This window comes from Salvelinus fontinalis, chromosome 12, assembly GCF_029448725.1.
Source record: "Salvelinus fontinalis isolate EN_2023a chromosome 12, ASM2944872v1, whole genome shotgun sequence".
Classification (NCBI taxonomy): Eukaryota; Metazoa; Chordata; class Actinopteri; order Salmoniformes; family Salmonidae; genus Salvelinus; species Salvelinus fontinalis.
Window position 1 is genome coordinate 23897977 of NC_074676.1, and position 24895 is coordinate 23922871.

Below are 24895 nucleotides of genomic sequence, written 5' to 3' on the forward strand. Positions count from 1 at the left end.
GAACTTTGTTATATTTGTGACGCTCAACGTGCTGCAAGTCCTGCCTCTCAAATCTCCTCATTGGTTTGTAGGAGCATATACACACGTTACAAATTACCTCGACTAACCTTTACCCAGGTACATTGCCTCGGTACCGGTACCCCCTGTATATAGCCTCGTTATTGTTATGTAATTTTCTTGTGTTGTTATTATTTTCTTTACTTTAGTTTATTTGGAAATTATTTTCTTAAGTCAATTTCTTGAATTGCATTGTTGGTTAAGGGCTTGTAAGTAAGCATTTTGCTGTTGTATTCGGCGCATGTGGCTAATAAAATTGTATTTTATTTGACAGTGAGCTAGCTCACTGACAGTAAGATCATGTCCAAAAGAGGGGGGAAGGCAAATCTTTGCGTAATTTCTGCGGCATACTCCAAAACTGGTTGGCTGACTTCAGCATTTCTGCAGTCAGCCTTTATCTCGATTTACACACCCTGTATCTGAACTTCTGAACAGGGAAGGGCAACAGAAACAAATGACTGGAGAAGAAGAAACACTACATAATTAGCCATCCCGCATACAGTCACAGACGATGTACTGTTTCATTGCATAACAGTTTTACGTTCGAGGAGATATCCATAGGCAGACATGATTTAGCTTTCAAATCTCACATCCTGGGACTACGGTAAGGAAATAGTCTAATTTAACACTGAATGCTTTTGGACAGTTTCCTATGTTTTAACAATGTTGAGCTATGCATGCTGACACAGTAGCCTTTGTGAAACTGCAGATGACTGCAGTACTTGAGAGCCGTGTTGAATAGTCCTGGTAGCACAGCTAAAGAGGATGAAGAAAATGTATCTTTCTCTCCCCAGGTTAAACTACTAGCATGGCTGAGTCTGCAGCCTTGAGTTCAGATGGTATGTGACATACTGGCTTTGTGATCAACTCTTAACTCACAAATTATACTGAAATATTTTCATGGCAAAGGACATAACATTTATCCAAATATTTAATGATTTTATCACATTTCTCCAAGAATGGTATATGGGAAAAGAAAAAGGGAAAAGATCACTTTCACTTTCGCTATTTGGAAAAGAGGGGGAGTCCAGCGGCAAAGTAGAGGGAGAAGATGCAGAACGACCTTCTGCTTATTTTCTCATAGAGGAATCATCGGATCGCTACACAATTTTCCATTCCCAAAACTAGAATGTGTTATGAACAGAGTGCACTAAGGTTTTTAGACTTGGGTAATTGCCAAACTCTCTAGAAATGATGTTATTCAGAAGGAGTGCATCGGTAGTTTCAAGTTCTTGCGCACAAACTAATACAGAGAGTAGGCGTTCCCTGATGTAGATATGCAAATACATGTTAAAATGTGCCAATAGGATATTGCTAGCTCGGAGTGGTGCTTGGCTCTCTGCTTCCCCCCCCCCCCCACAACCTGACAACGATTTACATTGTAAAAAGCCCATACAAACTATCTTGGGTTAGCTATAAGAATACTTCTGTACATTGTAAATACAGTTAAATGCTATCATGTTTTGTACAAAATCAAAGCAATGATTGTATGATTGTCCCTAAAGATGAACACTGTTATTAAACGGAGATGTTGACAGATGTTTGCAAAATCATATTTGTGGAACATGTGATATTCACATCTTTAAAGCTTCCCTCCTGGTCCTACCCCCTTAGGAGCAGGTTCACAGAGATGATGTGGTAACTTGGCTTGATAACTTTGCATCTCTCTTATCTAACATCACTCCCAGATTCCCAGTTTGTGGATAAGCACAGGGCTCAGCTCATTCAGAGGGTTACCTTAGTGATGCCCATAGCAGATGACCTACTCCAGAGGTGCCTGATCCATGAGGAGGTGTACTCTAATATCCATGCTACCAGGACCAGCCAGGAACAAATGAGACTGCTGTATGAGGCCCTGAATTCAGGAGGGGTAAAGGTGAAATCAGCCTTTTACAGGATTCTACTGGAACAACAACCTCAACTAGTCCAAGATCTAGGTAAGATCATCTCTCTCCCTCTGTGTGCTGCAGAAATACAATGTATAAAGTTGGCATATCTTGGCTTTTTACACATTTGCTATTCATCACTGTCCCATGAGTTAAACCAAAGCCAGTACCTCAATCGCAGTTCAGCCCAGATGCAATGTCATTGCTGAGGTTTAGGCTAACTGGTTACCATATGCAAAGGATCAGTTGATTATGCATCAATTAAAACACTACAGGCAATGGTAAACAATGCTGAGTCTCTCTACATCCACACCAAAAAACAAAAACACTGATGAGAAGGCATTGGTTACTATTAATGTTCTGTTGCTCTCTCATGCCAGGTGAACCCTCTGCAGTCCATGTCAGCACAACTCTGAATTCCAAAGACAAAGGTAAATTATGTGAAATATTGGCTTCGCCATCATCAACACTTTACTGACTGGCTTCCTACAAGATTAAACTGTGTCCTGTGTTAAAATTGTTTAAAACGGACAAATAAATATTGCATAATATTGCATTCTTCACCAATGTTATTGTTTTTCAGATGAGAATAATGAAATGTGCCAAACAGAATTGAAATCGTACCTGAAGAGAACATTTGAAAGAATATTTCCAGGAATAGCTACACAAGGACGTCCTACACTCCTCAACAAGATCTACACAGAGCTCTACATCACAGAGGGTGGAAGTGGTGAGGTCGACAAAGAACATGAAGTGATGAAAATTGAGGCAGTATTAAGGAGACCAGCGACACAAGAGATACCAATCAAATGCAACGACATCTTTAAACCCTTACCTGGACAGGACCTGACTATCAGAACTGTGCTCACAAAGGGAGTCGCTGGCATTGGAAAGACAGTCTCAGTGCAGAAATTCATTCTGGACTGGATTGATAGAGAAGCTAATCAGGATATACAGTTAATATTTCCAATTCCTTTTCGTGAGCTGAATTTGATGAAGGAAAGTAAACTCAGTTTGATTGATCTACTTCATAATTTTTTCGACGACATCAAAGAATCAGGACTTTCCAACTTAAAAAAAGTCAAAGTGTTGTTTATCTTTGATGGGTTGGATGAGTGTCAACTTCCTCTGAATTTCAACAGAAATGAGATCTGCTGTAATGTCACAAAGTCAACCACAGTGGATGTACTTCTGACAAACCTCATAAAGGGGAATCTGCTTCCTTCTGCTCTTCTCTGGATAACTTCACGACCAGCAGCTACCAATCGGATCCCTCCTGAGTGTGTTGACCAGGTGACTGAGGTACGAGGTTTTAGGGATGAACAGAAGGAGAAATACTTCAAGAAGACAGTCAGTGATGAGAAACTAGCTGAAAGAATCATTGCACATATAAAGTCATCAAGGAGCCTCGACATCATGTGCCACATACCAGTGTTCTGTTGGATCTCAGCCACTGTTCTAGAGAAACTGTTGAGTAAAGCAGAAAGTGGAGACTTGCCCAAGACTCTGACACAAATGTTCTTACAGTTTCTGATCTTTCAGATAATACAGACAATGCGGAAGTATCATGAAGACCCTGACACAGATCTCCACTGGGATAAAGAGATCATACTGAAACTTGGAAAACTGGCCTTTGAACATCTTGAAAAAGGCAACCTGATCTTCTATGAGAAAGATCTGAAAGAGTTTGGCATTGACATCAGACAGGCTTCTTTGTGCACAGGAGTGTTCACACAGATCTTAAGAGAAGAGTGTATGTACCAGGAGGTGGTCTACAGCTTTGTTCATCTGAGCCTTCAGGAGTTCATTGCTGCTTTGTATGTGTTTCTTTCATTTGAAGACAACAATGAGGATGTTATAACACCCCAACTACCATCCTCCTCGACTGGAATTGTCTTGTATGAAGAAATTCGTCCTGACAACATCTACAAGAGTGCAGTGGATAAGGCCTTAAAGAGTGAGAGTGGACACCTGGACCTGTTCCTCCGCTTCCTTCTCGGCCTTTCACTGGAGTCCAACCAGACATTCTTTCGAGGCCTACTGACACAGACAGGAGGGAGCTCACAGAGCAACAAGGGCACAGTCGACTTCATTAAGGACAGGATCAGGAAAAATCCCTCTCCAGAGAGGTGCATCAACCTCTTTCACTGTCTGAATGAGCTGAACGACAATTCTCTGGTGGAGGAAATCCAAATCTACTTGAAGTCAGGAGGTGTTTCGAAGGTTGAACTCTCATATTCTCATTGGTCTGCTCTGGCCTTTGTTATGTTGTCCTCAGACGAGGAGCTGGATGTATTTGAGCTGAATAAATTTGTCAGATCAGACGAAGGCGTTATGAGGCTGTTGCCAGTGATCAAAGCCTCTAAAACGGCTCTGTAAGTACTCTGCTTTCTGTCTTTCTCTCGCTCTCTCTATCTCTCTCTCCCTCTTCCCATGAACATTCAACAAGTGACAAGTAGTCCTTTCTCAGATTTAGATACATATTCAAAACATACAAACCTGGGCTGGTCTATGGACTAAAGTTCTAGAAACACTGGACTTAAACACTGAGTGGTATTTTCAAATGTTCCTTATTTCCCCAAGGATGAATTCTTGCAATATCACTTGGAGATGTTGTGAGAATCTGGCCTTATCTTTCGGATCATGTACCTCAAGTTTGAGAAAGCTGGACCTGAGTCACAATGGCTTGACTGATTCAGGGGTGGAGCTGCTCTGTCTTGGACTGGGCAATCCACTCTGTAAATTGGAAACACTGAAGTGGGTATTATGACTATTACATTATATTATTGTTATTTAGGTAACACATCTATATCCAATGTATTAATTATTTCTCGTAAAACTAATTATTTTGTAACTTCTCAGCTATTTGTTGTGTGTCCTGAAAGAGTAAAACCCTTTCTACTTATCTGCAGGCTGTCAGGCTGTAAAGTCCAAGAGAAAGGCTGTGCTTCTCTGGCTTCAGCTCTGAGGTCAAACCCGTCACACCTGAGAGAGCTAGATCTGAGTTACAATAACACAGGAGATTCAGGAGTGAAGCATCTCTCTGCTGCACTGGAGGTTCAATACTGTAAACTGGAGACACTGAGGTGAGTATTCTCTCCACTCAACAGGTTACGTTGTTAACTTTAGAGTAATATTTGATTAAATATACAGCACCAATGTTCTTTTTTCAGTCTGTTTGATTGCAGCTTAACTGGGACATGTTGTGAAGCCCTTGCCTCGGCTCTGTGCTCAAACTCTTCAAGTCTGAGAGAGTTGGATCTTAGTCGCAATGACCTGCACAGTATTGGGCTGGAGCTGCTCTCTGCTGGACTGAGGAGCACCAATTGTAAACTAGAAAGGCTGAGGTGACAATTGTCATTATGTTTAATCGTTTGCATTTCATAAATTGTAAAAATTGTAAAAAATCTCTTGTAAAAAATTCCAGAAGATGATATTTCACAAAGCAGAATGAATGACTCAGTCTAAGATGCTCTTTTTATTTCTAAAATTTTTATTAATTAGAACTGATTCATTACTGTACATGGCCGATTCTGTTACCAACTCTATTAAACACGATGAACTTGGTTGTGGTAGACATTTTGAGTAAAACAAATTCTTGTGTAGCTTCTCAGCTCTTCGGTATGTATGCTGAAAGAGTGAAACTCTTTTCTACTTCTCTGCAGGCTGTCAAACTGTAAAGTCGAAGAGAAAGGCTGTGCTTCTCTGGCTTCAGCTCTGAGGTCAAACCCCTCACACCTGAGGGAACTGGACTTGAGCTACAATCATAACCTGCAGGATGCAGGAGTGGCCAATCTTTCTGCTGCACTGGGGAATCCACTTTGTAATCTGGAGTCACTGAGGCAAGTGCTGATATAGAATAGTGTTGTTAAATCTTGTTCCTGGAGACACCATCTGAGTTTCAGATAGTTGAGATACTGATGGTTGACACTCAAACTGTACAGACTCAGCTGAAACAGAAAAAACATATCCCTCTCTTATCTGAAGGCTTGAAAACTGTGGAGTCACAGAAGAAGGCTTTTCTTCCCTAGCCTCTGCTCTGAAGTCCAACCCTTCACACCTGAGACAGCTGGACCTGAGCAGCAATAAAGCAGGAGACACAGGAGCAAAGCTGCTCTCTGCTGCACTAGAGCATCCAGGTTGTGAACTATTGAAATTGAGGTTAGTCTTTTTGTAACAATATGTAACTAAACAGGTACGAGATTTCGATTTTTAGCTAAAGTTACTGTCAACACTGGTATCAAGATGGAGTGAAGGCCTCTTCCCTTCCTTTGTGCAGGCTGTCATTCTGTAGTGTCCTGGGGGACGGTTGCTGTTCCCTAGTTTCAGCTCTGAGGTCAAACCCCTCACACCTGAGACAGCTGGACCTGAGTAACAATTTCCTAGGAGACTCAGGAGTGATGCTGCTCTCTGCTTTATTGGAGGACCCACACTGTGAAATCAAGACGCTGAGGTACAGTTATACGACTTACAACAATAGTTTCATTCATATACTTCCTTGTTATATTTGGAAAGAGTCAAACTGTGAAGGTCTGTGGCTCTAAGCTATGCGTTTAAAATTAGGATAAGGCAGCACGACCGAAGTTAATTGCCCTGTTCCTCCTCGTCCAGCACCACTGGAAGCATCTTCCCCAGAGCTAAAGAACCGAATTAGAGTCTATGCATGTGTTACGACCATTAAATCGCTATTTAGACTGCCTGTCTGTGTCGTGCTTAGGTTGTAATAGCCCACAGACAATTAAGTTTGTTGTACAACATGTCGATCATGTCTTTTGTGCAACATGTCAAAGTTTATAGGCTATACCAGACAAAAAATGCCTGACCAAAGAAAATGGCCCCAGAGGGGATGGCCACTGTTTTATGGGCTCTTAACCAATTGTGCTATGGTGTTATTTCGCATTGTTTCTAACTTATTTTGTACATAAGGTTGCTGCTACCGTCTCTTATGACCCAAAATAGCTTCTGGAAAGCAGAACAGCGATTAATCACCTCGAACTGGACAAAGTTTCTTTCTTTAATGAGTCTACGCGAAGGATATACTGTTTCTCCGAGACCAGGCCCAAATCCCCGCCATTCATGTGAAAAAAAGACGGAGGTACAGGGGGCGAAGATTGGGGTGCCTTATGAGAATTCATCCGCGAGTGGGTAACCCGTCTCTACCAGCCATTCTATTGGCCAACGTGCAATCACTGGAAAATAAACTGGATGAGCTCCTTTCGAGACTATCCTACCAACGGGACATTAAACTGTAATATCTTGTGTTTCACCGAGTCGTGGCTGAATGACGACACGGATAATATGCAGTTGGCTGGGTTTTCCGTGCATCCTCAAGACATAACGTAGCTGTTGTGTGTTTATTTGTCAATAACAGCTGGTGCTCAATGTCTAATATTAAGGAAGTGTGGTGGATATTATAAAATAAGGATTTGCTGTAGTCCAAGTCAAACTAAGATTCTTTATTTTTCTGAGCTCAGGAGAATAACATAGTTGCACTGTGCAGTGCAGACAGTCTGAATTCCGAAGCATTGGGTGATAAGCACATACAGTGGGGCAAAATAGTATTTAGTCAGCCACCAATTGTGCAAGTTCTCCCACTTAAAAAGATGAGAGAGGCCTGTAATTTTCATCATAGGTACACTTCAACTATGACAGACAAAATGAGAGAAAAAAATCCAGAAAATCACATTGTAGGATTTTTAATGAATTCATTTGCAAATTATGGTGGAAGTTTCTTTACAGTTTCCTGTTCTTGGGTGAACATTCAGTTCTACTTTTATCTATACAAGGACATAGGAGCAAGCTGGTTTGCAACCTAGAGTTATACTCAGAAGAACAGGAGATTATAATAGGACAGTTTCACAAGGTTAGTCACATACTCAGTAATATGGACACATACAATAAAAATTTCCAATAACAGAAGTCTCGAGGTATTGCTGGCTTGAGAAAGAGTACCTCATGTTAAGTTGTAGACCACACTATCTACCAAGAGAGTTTTCATCTATATTTTTCATAGCTGTCTATTTACCACCACAAACCAATGCTGGAACTAAGACCACACTCAACAAGCTGTATAAGGCCATAAGCAAACAAGAAAATGTTCATCCAGAAGTGGCACTCCTAGTGGCCGGGGACTTTAATGCAGGCAAACATAAATCCTTTTTACCTAATTTCTACCAGCATGTCACATGTGCAACCAGAGGAGAAAAAACTCTAGACCATCTTTACTCCACACACAGAGACGCATACACAGCTCATCCTCGCCCTCCATTTGGCAAATCTGACCATAAATATATTCTCCTGTTTCCAGCTTACAAGCAAAAACTAAAGCAGGAAGGACCAGTGACTCGCTCAATACGGAATTGGTCAGATGAAGCGGATGCTTCACTACAGGACTGTTTTGCTAGCACAGACTGGAATATGTTCCAGGATTCATCCAATGACATTGGTATACCACCACCGCTTCATCCATAAGTGCATCGACGATGTCGTCCCCACAGTGAACGTACGTACGTATCCCAACGTATCCCAACCATGGATTACAGGCAACATCCACACCGAGCTAAAGGCTAGAGCTGCCGCTTTCAAGGAGCGGAACACTAATCCGGACGCTTATAAGAAATCCCGCTATGCCCTCAGACGAACCATCAAACAGGCAAAGCGTCAACACAGGAGTAAGATTTAATCCTACTCACCGGATCTGACGCTCTTCGGATGTGGTAGGGCTTGCAAACTATTACAGACTACAGACGAAAACGCAGCCCGCGAGCTGCCCAGTGACTTGAGCCTTACAGACGGGCTAAATGCTTTTTATTGTCGCTTCGAGCCAAGCAACACTGAAGCATGCATGAGAGCACCAGCTGTTCCGGACGACTGTGTGATTAATCTCTCCGTAGCCGATGTGAGCAAGACCTTTAAACAGGTTCACAAGGCTGCAGGCCCAGACGGATTACCAAGACGTTTACTCAGAGCATGCGCAGCCCAACTGGCAAGTGTCTTCACTGACATTTTCATCCTCCCTGACTGAGTCTGTAATACCTACAGTTGAAGTCGGAAGTTTACATTCACCTTATCCAAATACATTTAAACTCAGTTTTTCAGAATTCCTGACATTTAATCAGAGTAAAAAATCCCTGTCTTAGGTCAGTTAGGCTCACCACTTTATTTTAATAATGGGAAATGTCAGAATAATAGTAGAGAGATTTATTTATTTCAGCTTTAATTTTTTTATCACATTCCCAGTGAGTCAGAAGTTTACATACACTCAACTAGTATTTAGTAGCATTGCCTTTACATTTTTTAACTTGGGTCAGACGTTTTGGGGAGCCTTCCACAAGCTTCCCACAATAAGTTGGGTGAATTTTGGCACATTCCTCCTGACAGAGTTGGTGTAACTGAGTCAGGTTTGTAGGCCTCCTTGCTCGCACACGCTTTTTCAGTTCTGCAAAAATCTTCTATAGGATGGAGGTCAGGGCTTTATGATGGCCACTCCAATACCTTGACTTTGTTATCCTTAAGCCACTTTGCCACAACTTTGGATGTATGCTTGGTGTCATTGTCCGTTTCGAAGACTCATTTGCGATCAAGCTTTAACTTCCTGACTGATGTCTTGAGATATTTCTTCAATATATCCACATAATTGTCCTGCCACATGATGCCATCTATTTTGTGAAGTGCACCAGTCCCTCCTGCAGCAAAGCACCCCCACAACATGATGCTGCCACCCCCCGTGATTCACGGTTGGGATGGTGTTCTTCGGCTTGCAAGCATCCCCCTTTTTCCTCCAAACATAACGATGGTCATTTTTGCCAACAGTTCTATTTTTGTTTCATCAGACCAGAGAACTTTTCTCCAATAAGTACAACCTTTGTCCCCATGTGCAGTTGCAAACTGTAGTCTGGCTTTTTTATGGCGGTTTTGGAGCAGTGGCTTCTTCCTTGCTGAGCGGCCTTTCAGGTTATGTCAATATAGGACTCGTTTTACTGTGGATATAGATACTTTTGTTCCTTTTTCCTCCAGCATCTTCACAAGGTCCTTTGCTGTTCTGGGATTGATTTGCACTTTTCGCACCACAGTACGTGTCTACATCCTGAGCGGTATGACGGCTGCGTGGACGCATGGTGTTTATACTTATGAACTATTGTTTGTACAGATGAACGTGGTACCTTCAGGCGTTTGGAAATTGCTCCCAAGGATGAACCAGACTTGTGGAGGTCTACAACTTTTTTTCTGAGGTCTTGGCTGATTTATTTTGATTTTCCCATGATGTCAAGCAAAGAGGCACTGAGTTTGAAGTTAGGCCTTGAAATACTGTCACGACTTCTGCCGAAGTTGGTCCCGCTCCTTGTTCGGGCGGCGTTCGGCGGTCGAAGTCACCGACCTTCTAGCCATCGCTGATCCACTTTTTATTTTCCATTGGTTTTGTCTTGTCTTCCATCACACCTAGTTCCTATTCCATCAATTACATGTTGTGTATTTAACCCTCTGTTCCCCCCCATGTCGGGTTATTTACCCATTTATTGATTGTTCTGTTTTCCGCTGGGTTTTTGTTATTACACTGCGCCATTGGAAACACCATTTTTGCTCTCCTGCATCTGACTTCTCTGCCGCCAGTACGCACCCCTTACAAATACATCCACAGGTACACCTCCAATTGAGTCAAATGACATCAATTAGCCTATCAGAAGTTCTAAAGCAATGACATAATTTTATGGAATTTTCCAAGCTGTTTAAAACACAGTCAACTTAGTGTATGTAAACTTCTGACCCACTGGAATTGTGATACAGTGAAATAATCTTTCTTTAAACAATTGTTGGGAAAATGACTTGTGTCATGCACAAAGTAGATGTCCTATCCCACTTGTCAAAACTACAGTTTGTTAACAAGAAATTTGTGGAGTGGTTGAAAAACAAGTTTTAATGACTCCAACCTAAGTGTATGTAAACTTCCGACTTCAACTGTACATTTTTCAAGCAGACCAGCATAGTCCCTGTGCCCAAGAAAGCGAAGGTAGCCTGCCTAAATGACTACCGCCCCGTAGCACTCACGTGGGTAGCCATGAAGTGCTTTGAAAGGCTGGTCATGACTCACATCAACACCATCATCCCCTCAGGCGTGCATCCTTAGTACACTCCTGAACTCCCTGTTCATCCACAACTGCGTGGTCAAGCATGACTCCACCACCATCATTAAGTTCGCTGACAACACAACAGTGGTAGACCTGATCACCGACAATGATGAGACAGCCTATAGGGAGGAGGAAAGAGACCTGGCAGCGTGGTGCCAGGACAACAATGGAGCTGATCGTGGACTACAGGAAAAGTACGGCTGAACACGCCCCCATTCACAGCGACGGAGCTGTAGTGGAGCGGGTCAAGGGTTTCAAGTTCCTTGGTGTCCACAACATGCCTTTTCCCCCTCAGGAGACTGAAAAGATTTGACATGGGTCCCCAGATCCTCAAAAAGTTCTACAGCTGCACCATCGAGTATTCTGACCGGTTGCATCACCGCCTGGTATAGCAACTGCTCAGTGTCTGACCGTAAGGTGCTACAAAGGGCATTGCATATGGCCCAGTACATCATTGGGGCCAAGCTTCCTGCCATCCAGGACCTGTATACTAGGCGGTGTCAGAGGAAGGCCCAAAAAATGGTCAAAGACTCCAGTCACCCAAGTCATGGACTGTTCTCTCTGCTACCGAACGACAACTGGCACCGGAGCGACAAGTCTAATTCCAAAAGGCTCCATAACAGCTAATAATCTGGAAGCCAGATTTCTAATCACTATGTTCTCAGTTCCAACTGCTTCCACTGGATGTCACCAGTCTTAGGAAATAGGTTGAGGTTATTCATTTGTGCAATGAAGAAGAAGGCCATCAGGAAGCAGTGTAACGTCATGTGTACTGTTTGAGAGTTGCGCACGACTAAAAAAAGTAGCGTTAGTTTGTTGATCTCCTGTATTGAAAACAGATAGACCCGTCTTCAATTTGATCGATTATTAACGTTTACAAATACCTTAAGTTGTATTACAAAAGTACTTTGAAATGTTTTGGCAAAGTTTAGAGGTAATTTTTGAGATATTTTGTAGTGACTTTGCGCAAATTGGAAGCTGTTTCTTTCTGGATCAACTGCGCACCGCGCCAAATAAATGGACAATTTGGATATATGTAACGGATGTGAAATGGCTAGCTAGTTAGCGGGTACGCGTTACTAGCGTTTCAATCAGTTACGTCACTTGCTCTGAAACCTAGAAGTAGTGTTGCACCTTGCTCTGCCGCGGCTTTTGTGGAGCGATGGGTAACAATGCTTCGTGGGTGTCAGTTGTTGATGTGTGCAGAGGGTCCCTGGTTCGCGCCCGTGTTGGGGCGAGGGGACGGTTTAAAATTATACTGTTACATATATATGCACGGAATTAATCAAACAAAAGGACCATTCGTGATGTTTATGGGACATATTGGAGTGCCAACAAAAGAATCTCGTCAAAGGTAATGCATGTTTTATATTTTATATCTGCGTTTTGAGTAGTGCCGGCAGGGTTGAAATATGCTACACTCTCTTTGTTGACATTGTGCTATCATCAGATAATAGCATCTTATGCTTTCGCCGAAAAGCCTTTTTGAAATCTGACACGTTGGCTGGATTCACAACGAGTGTAGCTTTAATTTGGTATCTTACATGTGTGATTTAATGAACGTTTGATTTTATATAATTTTTTTGAATTTGGCGCTCTACATTTTCCCTGGCTTTTGGCCAAGTGGGACGCTACCGTCCCGCTATCCCAGAGAGGTTTTTAAGGGCTTGTAAGTAAGCATTTCACTGTAAGGTCTACATCTGTTGTATTCGGCTTATGTGACAAATACAATTGTATTTTATTTTAATCTGTGTATAGAGAATCTGGCACATGCACAGATGCTCGTTTAGCTATCGGGAAGAGCATTCCAGAGAATTCAGCAATGCAGCCACACCTTTATGGTTATAACATTATATTTCTCTCTGCAGGCTTACAGACTGTTACATTTCAGAGGAAGCATTTGTTTCTCTGGCTTCAGCCCTGAAATCAAACCCATCGCATCTGAGAGAGCTGGACCTGACCAGGAATTACGGAGGAGACTCAGGAGTGAAGCTGCTCTGTGCTGGAATGAAGGATCCATGCTGTAAACTGGAGAAACTGAGGTGAGTTTTATAATCGGCAGTGTTTAACTAATTACTGTGGTTAAGAGAAAATTATTTTTCTCATTATCTGTTGACATTTTTACCAGCCTGTTTTGTTGTAAACTGAGTTGGGAATGCTGTGAGGCAATGGCAGCAGCACTCAGCTCAACTTCAAGTCTGAGAGAGCTGGACCTGAGTCACAATTATCTGGGGAATTCAGGAGTGACGATGCTCTCTGCAGGATTGGGCAATCCTCACGGTAAACTGATGATCCTGAGGTATTGGATTTAATTTAACTATTTTTATTGATTTTAAAGTCACCAATTATTTGTCTTATTTTAGATTTTGTCAACCTTTGAATTGAATTACAGAAATGTCTAAGTGAATTACTTTCATCCTCTGCAGGCTCTGTAATTGTGGTATGAAAGAAGAAGGCTGTGCTTCTCTGGCCACAGCGTTGAGGTTAAATCCCTCTCACCTGAAAGATCTGGACCTGAGTTCCAATTCTCCAGGAGACCCAGGAATGAATCTGCTCTTTGCTGTGCTAGTGGATCCCTGTTGTAAACTGGAGATTTTGACGTAATTAATCATGAAAAACTTTTGTGACATTACAATCACTGCAATTAGCTTATTCCATGTTGTGGGTTTGATTTAGTTAACGGTATGGTTATAGATGTATTATATAGAAAGTAATAGAAAGTAATTCCTGTCATATTACAGTTTGCATCCTAAGTTTCAGTGTTCTTTGTTTTCCCTCCAGTCTGGATAACTGTAACCTCACCGAGAATTGCTGTGCTGCACTGGCCACTGCTCTCAGCTCAAACTCCTGTAGTCTGAAAAACCTGAACCTGAGTGACAATAACCTATATGATTCAGGAGTACATCTACTCTCAGCTGGACTGAAGAAAACACAGTGTAAACTGGAGACACTGAAGTAGGTTTACATGGCTTAGCCAAAAGCAGATGTGGGCTTTGTACTGAAAAGTTTTATACAATCATTTTTGATCTGACATGGAATAACTGTATTCTCTTCCTGTAGGGTAGCAAACTGTAAGTTCAAAGAGGATGGTTGTGTTGCTCTGGCCTCAGCTTTAAGCTCTAACCCCTTCCACCTGACAGAGCTCGATCTGAACCAGAACAGGTATGGGCGTGGAAAAGCCTTGCTCAAAGCACTGCAGAAGGATCCACACTGTAAACTAGAGAAAGTGGGGTGAGTGGTATAGTTGTGGTATAGTGTCAAGAGTATCACAAATGTCATTCAAGATGTGTTTGTGTTTGTTAATATTGCAAGTCATTGAGTTTCATTGAAAATGCAAGGTGGCTGAAAACAAATATAATTTTACTGTGCCACTATTAAGGTATAAAGATCTTGTGTTGCACTCTTTATCACACCGTATGTTTCTTTCTGATGATCCTGTATTTCGCTCTCCTCTGTACATACGACTCATTATTATTGTTCTGCAAAATCTTCTCTTTTAGATTGGTCCCAATGTGAAACAGCCATCTTCATACAGGACAGAGAAACCAGCCGCATTCTGAAGAGACCGTCAAGAAGTGACGTGGACGCAGTTCTCAACCGTTCTTGAAACCACTGAACTGAAAACATGCTATGTGTAGACCTAATAGACCAAACAGATGCAGCGTAACATTACAAACAAGTGACGTTAATACATTTTTTGATTAAGCTTTATAATTTGGAAGACGCTCAACATCTACTTTAGAAATGTAATGCATGTGTATGCAGTACAGTACTGATCTTTGAAAAATACCATACCAGTCAAGTTTGGACACACCTACTCATTCAAGGGTTTTTTGAATCAGAGCATTATAACATTATATTGAATCAGAGCATAAACAATCATGCTAACTGTACAGGCTTAAGGTGTACGGAAACGCATTTCCAGCCTGCGGTGACCTTGGGACACCACAGACAGATTTCCTGAGGTGTCATCATCAGGTGATAAATTGAAAGCAAACAATGTGTAACCCTCTGCAAAATCATTTCTGTCAATAGGTAAAGAGAGATCTTTTAGATGCCAGGAATAGATTGTAAAGTTCTCGCACAGATACCGTATGATGTTATTAAATTGCGGTTGGAAAGCCTTAGCAGGGACCTGACGTCCGTCCTGACAGAGAGCTACATGCATTGAAGTGTTGAAAATTAAATGGGTTTTTATGTAAGCTGCCTGTATTACAGGCGTGATCAACCAAACCTATAACCATTTAGCGGGGTACAGGGCCTATAAAAAGGTTTTCTTGACTGCAGATTCTACTGCCCACAGGTATGCTAAAGGTTTTCATGGTAATTCTTTGGAGAGGGTAAAGGGCATTTCCTTTCATCAAAGCCTGTGAGTGACCCAGACGAACTGCTGGAGATACAGACACTTTTTTAATAAAAAGCGTTGCCCCCAACTCTTTTAAACTAAAGTCACCGTCTTGGGCAGACCTCAGGCAAAACTCATCCTTGGCCCTGGTTAATTTTACTTTTAAATCAACTGAATTTAAGAGTAAACGTTCTTGAAAGAAAATGTCAGTGTATCGGCCCTAGCAGATGAAACTCTCGAGATTCGGCACAGTAGCGAGCACGTGCCTCCAGTCCTTTGTTTGCACCGGTGGAAGGGTCTATTGATTCCATAGAGACTCCTGCAGTATCCTTGCTAAACAGCCCGGCGCTGAATTGTGTCTTGAGAGTGTCTTCGGAGTAGTTGAGTAAACACTCCATGATCGCCCTATAAGGGTATGTGGCGCTGCTTTGACTGATTAGGCGTTCACCCAAAGTCACATCCACTTGGGAGAAGATGGTGGCCAAGGGGTAATTAATGAGACTCACTTTGGCATCGTTTGCAATATTAGTACCATCTCTTTTGGTCACTTTGAGACGTAAATGCACCAAGGTGTTGTTGAGGACCAGATAGTTGTCAGAGCAGATGTTGAAAAACATTTATTATACCCCCTCTAACCCAGGGTCTTATGGGGGTAAGGAGCGTTTAGAGAGAGCTATAGCCGAAGAAACAGATAACAGGTTAGGCGCTGCTCAAGTGAATGAATGGTTAGCAGAGCAGGATGCTTACACTCTGCATAAACCTGTGCGAAAACAATTTCCAAGAAATAGAGTTTTATCTACTCATCCCATGTCCCAGTTTCAGGCGGATCTATGTGACATGCAGGCCCTTGCAGATAAAAATGATGGAAATCGCTACATGCTAACGGTTATAGATATTTTCTCTAAAATAGCATTTGTAAGGGTCTTAAAAAATAAGAGTGGGGCAGAGGTGACCCGGGCCTTTGACTCTATCTTGAAGGAAGGAGGAGCCCCCAAGAAAGTGCAGACTGACGGCGGAATTTTTTTTTTATAATAATTTTCAGAAACTCATGAAGAAGCACAATATAGTACATTTTGCTACAGGCTCGGATTTGAAAGCTTCAGTTGTTAAACGTTTTAACAGAACTCTGAAGGAGCGGATGTGGAAATATTTTACAGCTCACAACACGCATAGATATATCGATATAGTTCAAGATTTAGTAAAGGGGTACAACTACAGCTACCATAAGAGTATACGGATGAAGCCCTCTGAGGTCTCTTCTGAAAACTCTTTTCAAGTCCATTTTTTTCTGTATAGTTTGTTCCCCCTTCGCCGTAAGATTTTTTTTAAATTTAAAATTCATAGTGGGGGACTTGGTGCGTATATCCAAGTTGAGGGGTGTTTTTGACAAAAAATATGAGCAAGGTTACAGCGATGAGGTGTTCATCGTTACTGAATGTCTACCGCGCATATCCCCTGTCTACAAGTTAAAAGATTATGACGGGGAGCTTATAGAGGTATCTTTTTATGAGAAGGAATTACAGAAGGTCCAGTTGGGTAAAGACAAAGTCTTTCACGTGGAGGAGATTCTAGATCAGAAGAGAGAAAAGGGTAAAAAATGGGTGTTGGTCCGTTGGAAAAACTGGCCCCAAAAGTTCAACAGTTGGGTATTAGAGCACGATGTGCCGGAGGCATCGGGGGTTAACTTAAACCCTCATGCATGATAAATACAACATCATTCGAGTGTACACAGGAGTGCATCATGGAACACAACGGATTCTACCTGACTCTCCCCAGTAATGCGTCTGCACATATACTGTATATATAGGAATAACCAAAGTTCGAATTATACAACCAATTTTCCAAAGCCTATAGAGTTATCAGAGGCCTGGGAAGTAGGTCTCAGCGAGATTACATACCCCCATAGTTGGTATAATATCAAGGATAAGGACCGTGATTTTTATTTGCAAAAGGATATCGGAACCTCCGAAACTTATAAAGATTAAAAAAGGGTTCTATAGAACCGTCAACAGGATCGTCTCAGAGTTGAACAAACTCCTAACCCTGAACAATATGGAAATACTCTTGATCTACATCCTTCTTGCCTCCCTGAGGTACAATAACGTTAATGAGCCCCTTTCAAATAACGACAACATTTCATTTTCATTTAGATGTTTTATTTTTGCAAACATCAAGTATTACGTATACAGACAATTCAGGATTCGTAGCAGGATACCAGTCCCCGTTTTCTGAACGATCCAAGCATGCAACACCCTGTATATTTGGTTTAGATTTACAGGCTTGTGTCGCTGAATTTTTAAAACACACTCATCCGCTATATAAGTATATAAACAACAAATATGATACATGTTACAATTAAACGGTGTTTCAAACAAATAAAGTAAAATCTTAGACAATGTTGTTTCTCGTTCTTCAGAATCATCCACAAGACGGGATACCAGTTGTGTCCATTGTAGGCTCTCGCCCGTATGTCGTACATGATTCATGATTTGCTCTGCATTAACCCAGGTATTGTGTGTTGTGGAGAACGATACATTGTTCACTTTATTTTAAATAATTTGCTGCATAACATTTGTAAGTTCTCTCAAAAGAAACAAATGATTTATTCTCTCTAACATTGTATGCATATAGTTACCCATTGCTTTACATCTAAATAAAAATATGTATTGTTACTCGGTCTCTTGCGGTTTATTGAGCCAGAAAGTCATCACATCAGCCACCACAGCTTCCTTGTATCTGTTGTGGTCCACCAGGGTGTTTCGGATTTCTTTGAGTTTCTCCTGGATGTAGATCGCCTCCTTCAGTTCATGTACGAAAGCCTCGGTTACCCCGTAAACTCTGGGAATAGACGACACAAGACCATAGACTCCAGGGCTCTGACCAGCGAAGGTATAAACCGGCTGGACCAAAGTCTTTTCACCAGCTCCTCAAAATGGTTGAAGAAGTAGTACCTTGGGGGTTCGTATAAACACGGATGACGTCATTGGCTGGGGTGATTGATCTCACAACCGATGCATTTTTCTCTTATACACTCTCCAATTACCACGTCTAAAAGTGTGGCTACAGAGGCCTTGATGGTGTCCACTAAAATAGTACTAACCACCCCATCAAACACATCCTCAGGCTGTGTACATGTAGGGGGTGTCGGGGGAGTGGAATGGTGAGCTGCGAGGCATAGAGTCCTTAGGGTCTGGCACCCATGACGTATCGGAGTCGTGGTATGTTGTATGAATATCCATGGTATATGCTGAAATGAAGAACCGGAGGCTTTATGGTCACCCCTTTTATTGTTGAACCAGTCCTTTAGTATCAGGGTGTGGTTAACGCAGCCGCGTACTTAGTTTTCTTCGGGGGCTGACCCTACTGAGGATGACCCTTCTTGGGGTTCCTTTGAATCATAATCCTCAGTATTCGTATATATTATGAACTTCCTTAGCCGAACAATGCTCTGCCGCTGTTGACTCCAACAACTCTAACATTTTCAATTCCATTCGATCCCAACTTGTAAAAGGAATAAGTAGCGCAACCTAAAATCCCCAGTCAGGCCACCATCATGAATGTTTTGGTTGCGGGTTTCCTCGTTGCTGATATAGAACTCCACGCACCCACATGGAAGTCCATTCTTTCTTTGTATTTTCACCCTGTGAAATACTCTTCCTGAGGAGTCAAGGGCACCTTCCCAACGGGTTTCGTAGCCCGTGAACACGCTATACCCCTTTGTGATAACTCTCAGTTCGGGACACCCCACCTTGCAAAAAACTTGCCAGTCTTCATATCCGTAGTCCACTCCTAAAGTCTGGTATGTATTTTCTTCTCCTTCGGCTACAGTATAGAGTTTCACTCTACAGGCCTGGTAATCAAACTGATAACCCCATTGCTGTCCATTAGACATCATCACTTGATCTTTCAGCGCAGTTGCTGGCAGTATTTGGGTTCTATACACATTTAGAAACCGCTTTTTTGTCGCATCGTATATTGTTGCTTTATACTCACACCTTTTTCTATGTTTCAACCGGGGTCCTGCTTCCGTTGTTACGGTCATCACTGCTTTGCCACTGATCACGAAATCCATGTTTAATTTCTTTAGTGGTTTATCGTGGTCACTTGTGTTGTTCTGGGTCTTATTTATAATGCGTCTGCCCCCACACAATACCCCCGGACATTCCTGTTTCATAGACAACAGCCCTAAGGGCAATAAAATAGGGGCTGTGGGGCCATCCTCTTTGAAATGTTCAAACACATCCCCCCCAGTTCAACGAGGTCCCTACACATCAATCATCATGACAACTTCAAAGGAAGAGATGCAATATATGCATAAATTAACACACACTCTAACATGTGACAACAGGAACAGGATATCCTTATATGGGCATAACCACATAACTTCCCACCAGGATGTCCTGACCGGATGCCTAAATATGGGCACTCCCTAGAGCACGTGATAACTTCCCGCCAGGATGTCCTGACCGGATGCCCAAATATGGGCATGCACAAATCATCCGGACATAGAGTCATAAATCAAACGTTTGACGCGTGCCGTCTACTGTATTCTCTCTCCCTTCAATAAGTAGGTGCATCCAAATTTTTGACTGGTACTTTATATAGACTATCTTTTTCCTGGATAGATGTGTACACATTTACAATTCAATTGGTCTTGTTGAAGTTCAGTGACTTAGACAAAATGGGATTGATTGTCGATGTTCTATTTTATGTCATAGGAATAAAATACAATGTTAGTATGGTACATCATTTTGCATATTCTTTGACATCCTCATCAAATGAATGTCTTAAGATAGTGTGTCATACACACATGTGCACACACACACACACACACACACACACACACACACACACACACACACACACACACACACACACACACACACACACACACACACACACACACTCATAGGTCTGCTGGTTTAAAGGCTGAATTCTCCTGTTTCCATTAGAGCCTCATTAGTGTCCTCATCCGGGCCCTGTGAAAAAGAGACTGTTTGTTTAGTATGTCCAGTGCAGCTAAACATGTGACCATGCCAATATGTATTTGATTGTGTGAGTGTGTATTCGGCCAGGTGCATATGTGCATCCATGCGTATGTGCTAGTGTTTGTATATGTATATATGCTGCTGTGTGTGTGAGTGCTTTCATTTGCGTGCATTTGATCTTGCCTGTGCTAGAAGGTTATAGGTCTGAGTGTGGGGGCCGCTGTACCGTCGTAGACCTCTCCAGGACAGGAAGAGAGTGTAGACAGAGGCCAGCAGACACTGTACTGTGAACATGATAGAGCTGCCCTTCGCTATGTACACACCCGCACGCTGAGAGAGAGACAAAGAAAGGAGGGGGTTACACACAGAGCGAGAGACACACGCACATACATACACACACATACACAGACAGTACAACACACCTGTTGGTCTGTGTAGAGTGCTTTAGCCTGTGTAGTGATGAGGCTGTAGGCCAGCAGAGCACAGCACCCCAGCAGTAGGCTGAAGATGTTCAGGCCTATCAGTGTGGTCACCTGTTCAACACATTAACAGAACAGTGAGCATAACAACTTAACTTAAAATAAAAAACGGTGAAATACTTCACAATCACAGAAGCAACGAATTTAGCGACTCACTACTAACAGTGGCGAACAACACAAAAGATTCACTAGGGTGAGACTTCAAATTGGGATAAGGAATTCAAAAAGTACATCATACATTTTTTGATTAATCAGATCACTCATTGAATAAAGCTCTTGTGTGATATATGCCTAGTTAAATAAAGGTTAAATACAAAATAAATACAACATATATACTCACATTGAGTTTGTTGGGTTTCCTCTGAACTTCCATTGCCAGCCCTCCAGTGGCCAGATACTGTAACATCACACAATAACCAGCTTAGTGAAAAATGTGTCACGTGCGCCGAATACAACAGGTGTAGACCTTACAGTGAAATGCTTACTGACATCATCTATACCAGGGTCATGTTCAGTGGGCACATCATGGGAAAAACATTTTGAAACAGGTAGTGACAACATAGACAGTGTCAACCGGGGATGCTTAGGCATTATCTCAGTGGGCTAACACAGTCTTGCATAAGACAGTGAAAAGCGAGGACTCACAAACAGGCCGGACCAAACTGGTGTAGTCAAGGAGACGGAACAGTTGAAGCTCACGCAGGCGTAGGTTACTGTGGTTAGGATGGAGGCCAGGGCACCAAAGACCTGCAAAACCTTAGAGTGACAGAGAGAGAGGGGGATGCGGCAGAGAGAGAGACAGGAGAAGTACTCTAGAGTGACGGTTTTGGGTAACACTTTATTCCACAGGAAATGGTAACGTATTTACAAAACTACATGGTAAAATTATAACTGATTAATAACAGTATTTGGTCACAGGGCACTGATTAGGAACCACAGAGTTGTTTTTTGTTTTCCTCATCTCACCCCAGTGACAAGGAGGCGGGTGTTAACGACTGTCCCAAACCAGCGTCCAATCCGCACATCTTTAAATTCTTCCTTATTGGTGGTTACAGTGAGTGGGTGGCTCGCGGTGCGGTCCTTAAAAAAAACATGGTACAGCCCTTCTTGGAACATGTTCTGAGTCATCTGAGAAAGGCAGACAACAAAAACATGTTGCAGTCTGATGATGTAAGAGACATGTCGCTGTATGATGATGTAATAGCTACAGCTGAAGATATTAGGAAAACGTATCTCATCTAATGGGCATATAAGGCTACACACACACACAAACACACATTCACATACACACACCCACACACACACACACACACACACTGATCACAGCCTTTCTCTCTCTATCTTACCTTCAGCAGCAATGGGTCCACAGCCTGGCTTCCTCATGAACAACTTTCATATCCACAAAGAATAGAATCAGCCTTCTAAACCTCATAGAGGGAAAAAAGATAGGGACCTGAAATCATATAGGCTTAGTGTTGGTCAGTCATTCACAGCGTCTCACTCTTTCGCCCTCACCACCCCAGACTGACACGGTCAAAGTTCACCTGAAGCATAGTTTACTTCCAGGCTGATATGGCCCACCTCTAAGGAAGGGATAATGTGTTCTGATTGGCCAGAGAGAGAGAGAGACTTGATCAATGAGGGGATCTGACTAATCTGGCCAGAGCGCCCGGTTGGGCGCGTTTTGCACCTGGTGAAAGTTGACTGCATTCCTTTTGGAACCGGGCTGGCTCCAGGGTGTGGAGTTAAGTTAATTTGTGGTATTTCTTTCCTCCTTAATGCATTTGAGCCAATCAGTTCTATTGTGACAAGGTCGGGGTGGTATACAGAAGATAGCCCTATTTGATAAAATACCAAGTCCATATTATGGCAAGAACAGCTCAGTAAAGCAAAGTGAAACAACAGTCCATCGTTACTTTAAGACATGAAGGTCAGTCAATCAGGACAAGGTCAAGAACTTTGAGAGTTTCTTTAAGCGCAGTCGCCTAAAAACATCAAACTCTTTGATGAAACTGGCTCTCATGAGGACCGCCACAGGAAAGGAAGACCCAGAGTTACCTCTGCTGCAGAGGATAAGTTCATTAGAGTTAACTGCACCTCGGATTGCATCCCAAATAAATGCTTCACAGAGTTCAAGTAACAAACACATCTAAACATCAACTGTTCAAATGAGACTGTGTGAATCAGGCCTTCATGGTCGAATTGCTGCAAAGAAACCACTACTAAAGGACACCAATAATAAGAAAAGACTTGCTTGGGCCAAGAAACACGAGCAATGAACATTAGACCAGTGGAATATATCCTTTGGTCTGATGAGTCCAAATCTGAGATTTTTGGTTCCAACCAACGTGTCTTTGGGAGACACAGAGTAGGTGAACAGATGATCTCCGCATGTGTGGTCCCCACCGTGAAGCATTGAGGAGGTGGTGTGATGGTGTGGGGGTGCTTTGCTGGTGACACTGTCAGTGATTTATTTAGAATTCAATGCACACTTAACCAGTATGGCTACCACAGCATTCTGCAGCGATACACCATCCCATCTGGTTTGCACTTAGTGGGACTATATTTTGTTTTTCAACAGGACAATGACATTAAACAAACATCCAGGCTGTGTAAGGTTTATTTGACCAAGAAGGAGAGTGATGGAGTGCTGCATCAGATGATCTGGCCTCCACAATCACTCAACCTCAACACAATTGAGATGGTTTGGGATGAGTTGGACCACAGAGTGAAGGAAAAGCAGCCAACAAGTGCTCAGCATATGTGGGAATTCCTTCAAGACTGTTGGAAAAGCATTCCTCATGAAGCTGGTTGAGAGAATGCGAAGAGTGTGCAAAGCTGTCATCAAGGCAATGGCTGGCTACTTTGAAGAATCTCAAATATAAAATATATTTAGATTTTTTTTCCCTTACTACATGATTCCATGTGTGTTGTTTCATAGTTTTGATGTCTTCACTATTATTCTACAATGTAGAAAATAATAATATAAAGAAAAACCCTTTAATGAGTAGGTGTGTCCAAACTTTTGAATGGTACTGTATATATAATACATTTCCATTGATTCTTGAAGGATATAACTTGTGAATGCCTCATGAGCTTAGTTCAACTGTCACACTCCATGGGAACCCAAAATATAAACTTGCTTTCTCCAATGTTTGTAAACATTGTAAATGTAAACACATTTACAATGTTAATGTAAATGTAAACACACACTGTCTCATAACATGGTTGAAACAATAATTTTGATATCATGGATGGTCAGCCCTTGCATTCATAGCTCTGTTTTTTAATCTGAGAGTGGTTACATTTCTCCAGGCCCATCCCTCAGCTTTTTAACCAAAACCGTTTTGTTATTGTTTCATCTGTGGATTTGCCATTTAAACAGCTGCATATTATCAAGATATCAAAGTGTCACAAACAAAAATGTAAGCAATAGGTCTATAGCAAATGCAGAATATGGCATTCATTTTCACATGTAAATAGCACTATTCAGTAGTGCTCAAAGCATGTCATTCCATGAGCACAGTATTTATTTTTGAACTCGAATCAATGAGCCTAATCAGTCCTCCATGACAACACAATCATAAACAACAGAGTAGGGCTGGCTAATAAGTCCTTAGTTTTGGGGTCATGCTCAGGTAAAACAATTTGGCTAATCTATACTTCCATATTTCCAAGTTCTATTCTTGAAGATCAAGGGGCATAACATTTATTGGAATTACTGGATTTCTGATAGACATAGTTTTTTAATGTAAAGATATAATTTCATCGTATTATTATATGTAATAGAAAGCGATGGGTCAGAAGAGGCCTACATAACCAACCCGTAATGTAAAATTTAACATCCATATATGGCCAGCTATGTAAACTTAACATTGATTTATCCTGTAATAGATGTCATTCAATTGGTAACATACATTTTTGTCTTCTTCTAATTACTCTTAAGAGGAAAGTCATGTAAAAGTAACTGAATGTAATCAGATTGCATTACTGATTTTGGGTAATCCAAAAGTTA

At 41.9% G+C, this 24895-nt stretch overlaps 2 protein-coding genes across 2 annotated transcripts; one reads left to right on the forward strand and one right to left on the reverse strand.

Annotated features, from left to right (window-relative positions):
- Positions 1 to 296: 296 nt before the first annotated feature.
- LOC129867016 (NACHT, LRR and PYD domains-containing protein 12-like) lies at positions 297 to 18085 on the forward strand. Its single transcript, XM_055940115.1, has 17 exons — positions 297 to 661; positions 852 to 896; positions 1746 to 1994; positions 2324 to 2374; positions 2527 to 4318; positions 4527 to 4700; positions 4856 to 5029; positions 5117 to 5290; positions 5609 to 5785; positions 5931 to 6104; positions 6223 to 6396; positions 12937 to 13110; positions 13197 to 13367; positions 13495 to 13668; positions 13850 to 14023; positions 14129 to 14299; positions 14569 to 18085. The coding sequence occupies exons 2-17, from the start codon at positions 866 to 868 to the stop codon at positions 14582 to 14584; spliced, it is 4050 nt and encodes a 1349-aa protein (XP_055796090.1). The 5' UTR covers positions 297 to 661; positions 852 to 865; the 3' UTR covers positions 14585 to 18085.
- A 2015-nt stretch (positions 18086 to 20100) lies between these two features.
- On the reverse strand, positions 20101 to 22397 carry si:dkey-30c15.13 (uncharacterized protein LOC558731 homolog). The gene is made up of 7 exons (XM_055940136.1): positions 22227 to 22397; positions 21847 to 22008; positions 21526 to 21636; positions 21221 to 21277; positions 20824 to 20934; positions 20585 to 20731; positions 20101 to 20392 (listed from the first exon to the last, which is right to left on the reverse strand). The coding sequence occupies exons 2-7, from the start codon at positions 22006 to 22008 to the stop codon at positions 20336 to 20338; spliced, it is 645 nt and encodes a 214-aa protein (XP_055796111.1). The 5' UTR covers positions 22227 to 22397; the 3' UTR covers positions 20101 to 20335.
- Positions 22398 to 24895: the final 2498 nt, after the last annotated feature.